This window comes from Scyliorhinus canicula, chromosome 22 (genome assembly GCF_902713615.1).
Source record: "Scyliorhinus canicula chromosome 22, sScyCan1.1, whole genome shotgun sequence".
NCBI lineage: Eukaryota > Metazoa > Chordata > Chondrichthyes > Carcharhiniformes > Scyliorhinidae > Scyliorhinus > Scyliorhinus canicula.
In genome coordinates, this window is record NC_052167.1 from 21,636,422 (window position 1) to 21,642,421 (window position 6,000).

General features: G+C 46.3%; 1 protein-coding gene across 3 annotated transcripts in view; it reads right to left on the bottom strand.

Annotated features, from left to right (window-relative positions):
- The window catches only part of LOC119956043 (A disintegrin and metalloproteinase with thrombospondin motifs 14-like), a 180,686-nt gene extending 175,030 nt beyond the window's left edge, over window positions 1–5,656 (bottom strand). For all 3 annotated transcript variants that reach the window (XM_038782814.1, XM_038782813.1, XM_038782812.1), the window contains exon 1: window positions 5,600–5,656. In XM_038782814.1, the coding sequence (XP_038638742.1) occupies window positions 5,600–5,641 (42 nt within the window). In that variant the 5' untranslated portion in view covers window positions 5,642–5,656. The remainder of the gene's footprint in view (window positions 1–5,599) is intronic.
- Window positions 5,657–6,000: the final 344 nt, after the last annotated feature.

Genomic DNA, 6,000 nt, shown 5'->3' on the forward strand with positions numbered 1-6,000 from the left:
TGCAACACATTCTTATGTGGAACATAAGAGGTGACTTAATTGAGGCATACAAGATGATCAGAGGATTAGATAGGGTGGACAGTGAGAGCCTTTTTCCTCGGATGGTGATGGCTAGCACGAGGGGACATAGCTTTAAATTGAGGGGCGATAGATATAGGACAGATGTCAGAGGTAGGTTCTTTACTCAGAGAGTAGTAAGGGCGTGGAATGCACTGCCTGCAACAGTAGTGGACTCACCAACATTAAGGGCATTTAAACGGTCATTGGATAAACATATGGATGATAATGGAATAGTGTAGATGGGCTTCAGAGTGGTTTCACAGGTCGGCGCAACATCGAGGGCTGAAGGGCCCGTACTGCGCGGTAATGTTCTATTGTATATTGTTCATTCTGGATTCTGTCGCCCAAGAAAATATCTTATTTCTATCTGCCCCTTTATCCTACACGTTTAAATGCTGTACATTACTAAATTACTATATTTGCAAACAAAAACTTTTAAAATATAAACAATTTTGAAATATAAAAGCAGTATGAAAACTCCTTCAACTTCCTAATGATGCGTTAAGCTGCTCGTAAAAAAATATTTTTCACTGTACCGAGGTACACGTGACAATAAACAAATCCAATCTAATCCCACTCGCCATCTCCTCAACTCTTCCCCTCTCTCAGTCCCGGCCCTCATCACTGTGGCCGTTTTCCCCTCTCCCGAAACCTTGTCGTGAGGGAGGACTCAGGAGGCGAGCAGTGAGAGGCAGGAAGAAACCCGCAGAGTGAAAGCAGCTTTGGGTTGCAAAGCCGGGGAGGTAGGCCCGCAAGCGGGTGAGAGTTGGCAGCAGGTGGGAGAAGTCAGCTAGCAGGAGGGTCTAGAGCGGAAGGGTCCCGCGGGGGCAGCGAGTGAGATGGTCGATCTCTAACTGAGTGCAAAACAAAGTTAACGCAAAACTACGCACTAAATGTGAATACCAGTCCCAATAAAAACCAGAACGTTAAATTAAGACAAGTTAAAAGTGGGGTAAATTAAAGCAAAGATCTATTGTATACACTAATCTCTTCATTTCTGTACATGTGAAGGAGCCCTTACAATCTACCTTCATGTTTGTGGGTCCTTCATGTGAGGACCCACAGAGACAATGAACTCATTTACAGCTTAGACATACTCGAAAAATGAAGCGTCTATCATGACACAGGATATCTTCTAAAAATCCAAATGCATTAATCACTGGTCCCCTTTATCCACACGGCCAGCTACCCCCTCAAAAAATACCGTAACAAATTTGTCAAACACAATGGGCGGAATTCTCCGCAACGGCCGACGCCATCGTGAAACCCGGAGTGTTTCACAACGGCGTCGGAGGCCGCTCCTCACCCTCTATTCCCGCGATTCTCCCATCCGGCCTGGGGAGCGGAGAATCGCGCCCAATTTCCCTTTCAAAAAAAAACTTTGCTGGCTCTACCTACTCACATTATTGTTTTCAACAGCTCTGCGACTATATCCCTCGGAGAAACTTTGTGCATTTCCCTATTACTGATGTCAGGCTAACCAGCCTTAAGATTCCAATTTTCTGGGCAGCACTGTGGCACAGTGGTTAGCACTGCTGCCTACAGCGCTGAGGACCCGGGTTCGAATCCCGGCCCTGGGTCACTGTCCGTGTGGAGTTTGCACATTCTCCCCGTGTCTGCGTGGGTTTCGCCCCCACAACCCAAAGATGTGCCGGTTAGGAGAATTGGCCACGCTAAATTGCCCCTTAATTGGAAAAAATAATTGGGTACTCTAAATTTTTTTTTTTAAAGTTTCCAATTTTCTCTCTCCCGCTTTTCCTGAACTGTTAGGTTAAATTTTCTATCTTCCAATCCATGCAAGCCATTCTGGAGTCTAGGAAATTACAGAAGATGAAAATCAAAAGCATTCATGATTTCTGTCGCCACTTTGTAATCCTCTGAGGTCCAGGAGATTTGTAGATTTCAGTCCCATTAATTTCTTCTTCCACTTTGTTAATATTAATTACTTTCCTTTCTTCATTCTTCTTAGACCTCCAGTCCCCACAATTTCTGGTACGATTTTTGTGCATTCTGTTGTGAAGACAATTACAAAGGACAAGGGTTTGATCCAACCCTCTGCAGCAAGAAACAGGGTGGGCTGGGCCCACCTAATCAGGGGGGAGGCCACACGACAGTCTCCTGGTGGCAGGAAAACCTCCCCCTCAAGCAAGTTGGAGATGGGAATTCACCCACAGAACGTCAGTAAAACACATTAATGAGCCCGGTGCCAATTATCCACAAGCCCATCGCAATTTGGTGGTGGCTCAGGGATTAATTGGGAGTCGCACATGCCTCTCAAGGCTGCCCAGGAAACTATGCCAGGTCCCGCACTGGCAGACACTCTGCTGCCCTCCTCCTCCTCCTCCTCCCCCCCCCCACCCACCCCACCCACCGACCAAAGGATCTTCTTGCATCATGAAGAGGGGCGAGTGAAAGCCACTCCCCTCCCCTTGTCTCTGACCCCCATCTTTGGACCATTCTTCTCTTATTCATCGGGAATCCAGGGACCCAGCAACAATTCCAGATGAAGTCTCAGCTACCACCACTCCCAGTGGTGCTGCCAACACCGTGAGCTGCCAGCCCCTCTTCACTGGCAGCATTTTTGCCATCAGGGCAAAAAAATCAAGGGAACGGTCCAATGCTGGCTAGTAAAGTGCCTCAGGGGCACTCAATCCATTCAGTACTCCCCCATGGAAGCCACGCAAAATCTCCACCGGTTATCCAAACAGTGCAAGAAAACCCACATTGGGAAAATTAGATTCCGCTCCAAATATCATTGTTTAAAGTCTCTGCTATGTTCTTATTCCCAATTTGAATTTATCTTCTCTCTGCCTATAAGGGACGCCATTTATTTTAGCTACTCTCTTCCTTTCTGCATACTTGTAAGATCCCTGACAATCTGCTTTCATGTCTTGCTAGTTTACTCTCATATTCTACTTTTGCCCATCAATTTCGGCATTTGCTAATTTTTAAAAAACTATCCCAATCCTCAGGCCCTCTACTCATTTTGGCAACTCTGAAAGCTTCCTCTGTTAATCTAACACGAGCCTTATCTTCTTTAGTTCGTAACATTTTGATCACTTTTCCAGATTTATTTTATTCCTCAAGGGAATGTCTACTTGTTAAGAATTAAGACTGTCTTCTTTCCGTTTGCCTTTATGTCTGATTTTATTTTCTAATCCACTAACTCAGTCCTCACACCTATGTAATGGATTGGTTTAAATTTATAATGTTAATTTTGGATTTAAACACGTCATTTAAACACAATATGAAATTCCCTCATATTATGATCACTCTTCCCCAGAGGATTTACATAGAATTTACAGTGCAGAAGGAGGCCATTCGGCCCATCGAGTCTGCACCGGCTCCTGGAAAGAGCACCCTACCCAAGGTTAACACCTCCACCCTAGCTCCATAACCCAGTAACCCCACCCAACACTAAGGGCAATTTTGGACACTAAGGGCAATTTATCATGGCCAATCCACCTAACCTGCACATCTTTGGACTGTGGGAGGAAACCGGAGCACCCGGAGGAAACCCACCCACCCACACACGGGGGAGGGTGTGTAGACTCCGCACAGACAGTGACCCAAGCCGGAATCGAACCTGGGACCCTGGAGCTGTGAAGCGATTGTGCTATCCACAATGCTACCGTGCTGCCCTAAATCACGAATTAAACAGTATTAACTTGGTCTCATTAAGCATTAATCCAGTCTCACTACCTCCGCCACGTCTTCTCCCTTGCCTGCCAGTCTGTTTGTCTGCAAACACTAACCTCAAAATCTAGTGGACAGGTTCCAAAAAAAAACTTGGAACACAGGTAGGATATGGCCCAAGGGAGAACTGGTTGACTTTTGGCGAAGATGTGGATTCTGGAATTTTTTAAGTTACCAACTGGGGAGTTTTTTTTATAATGTTGGGTGTTGTTTGTTTTAGGATGTTAGCAACTGCCACAGCTGCTGTGTCGCAACTTGTCACAACGTGAGCAGGTTGTTGGCTTGAGATTGGCCTGAAGCCTGAATAGTGAGATGGAAGCTCTTAATAAATAGAGATATTTCTTTTTTCAAGCATTGGAGATGCAGAGCATTAACTAGGGAAAAGTCTCCAGCAGTGTAATTGTAACAACAATTAGTATTCCAGAGTGGCAGAGGTGCGCACTCTGAGTGCTCTCTTCACTTGTTACACAACATTCTCATAATGCAACCATGACGTTGTACCGTTTTGGTAAATCTGCATGTACCCTTCTCCAAAGCCTGTTAACTTCCCGAAATGCAGGACTTGGACTAAACGCCACATTAACTCTTATCCCTCTTCTCCTTCCTCAACATTCTGAAAATGAAAATCGCTTATTGTCACGAGTAGGCTTCAATGAAGTTACTGTGAAAAGCCCGTAGTCGCCACATTCTGGCGCCTGTCCGGGGAGGCTGGTACGGGAATTGAACCGTGCTGCTAGCCTGCCTTGGTCTGCTTTAAAAGACAGCGATTTAGCCCCGTGAGCTAAACCGGCCCCTATTCCACCAGCATTCTCTGCTGAAGACATCACAGGAAACTATCAAGTCTGTCGATACATAATCCAGTAATATTGCGATGATCAGAGTGCATGCATGTCCTACAATTTGTTGAACTTACTCAACAGGAAATACTTAATCCAATATATGTGGGAGAAACGCTACATTATTTCACTAGATTAGATTTCCCATTTTACCTACCAGTGCTGAGAAAGCCACAGTCAATCCACCATAGACTTTCGAACTTGAACTACTGAAAACCACGGTAAAGTTAGTCTGCCAGCTACATGTTAAGGAATGAATCCCCCTTTGCTCCATTTTAAAGCATTAATTATCACTGTTGTGTTCTGGTATTTTGTCCAACAATGACTGTGCAGCACAGTAGCATAGTGGTTAGCACAATTGCTTCACAGCTCCAGGGTCCCAGGTTCAAATCCCGGCTTGGGTCACTGTCTGTGCGGAGTCTGCACTTTCTCCCCGGGTGCGCACGGGTTTCCTCCGGGTGCTCCGGTTTCCTCCCACAGTCCAAAGATGTGCAGGTTAGGTGGATTGGCCGTGATAAATTCCCCTTAGTGTCCAAAATTGCCCTTAGTGTTGGGTGGGGTTACTGGGTTATGGGGATAGGGTGGAGGTGTTGACCTTGGGTAGGGTGCTCTTTCCAGGAGCCGGTGCAGACTCGATGGGCCAAATGGCACTGTAACTTCTATGAGAACTGCTGGTGACTGAGCCAGAACGATGCTTTACTAATGTACACGTGGTTAAGTAACAATTTGAATCTTATACAGACCAAGTTATTACAAAGTTTCTTTAGACTCTCCTGGAACTACTCTTATCTGCGACTGTCCTTGTGCACGCCTTCTCATGCTGGCGGGATGGCATCTGACTGATCTCTTGCGCCACCTCCTGGTGGGAGGTCATGCTGCTCAGTGCATGTAATATTATCTACGGGCATATCACCACAATCGCTTGTACAATATCTGACCAATTCAGATATTGGTGGCCTTCTGCTTTGTGCTTATACAATTTACTGAGAAAAGGGTGCTGAACTCACTGATCCTGATGCGGGATAAGGATCCTCTTCAGTGCGGTTCATATAGACCGATTTCGCTCCTGGACGTGGATGCGAAACTGCGAGCAAAGGTATTGGCCAGGAGGGTGGAGGGCGTTGTGCCGCAGGTCATACACGAGGGTCAAACGGGTTTTGTGAAGGGGAGGCAGTTGAATGCTAATGTACGGAGGCTCTTAAATGTTATAATGATGCCGGCAGTGGAAGGGGAGGCGGAGATAGTGGCGGCGATGGATGGGGAGAAGGCCTTTGATAGGGTGGAGTGGGGGTACCTTTGGAAGGTGTTGAAAAGGTTTAGATTTGGAGAGGGATTTGTTAGGTGGGTGCGGCTGCTGTATGAGGCCCCGGTGGCGAGTGTGGCTACAAATGGGAGAAGGTCGGAGAAT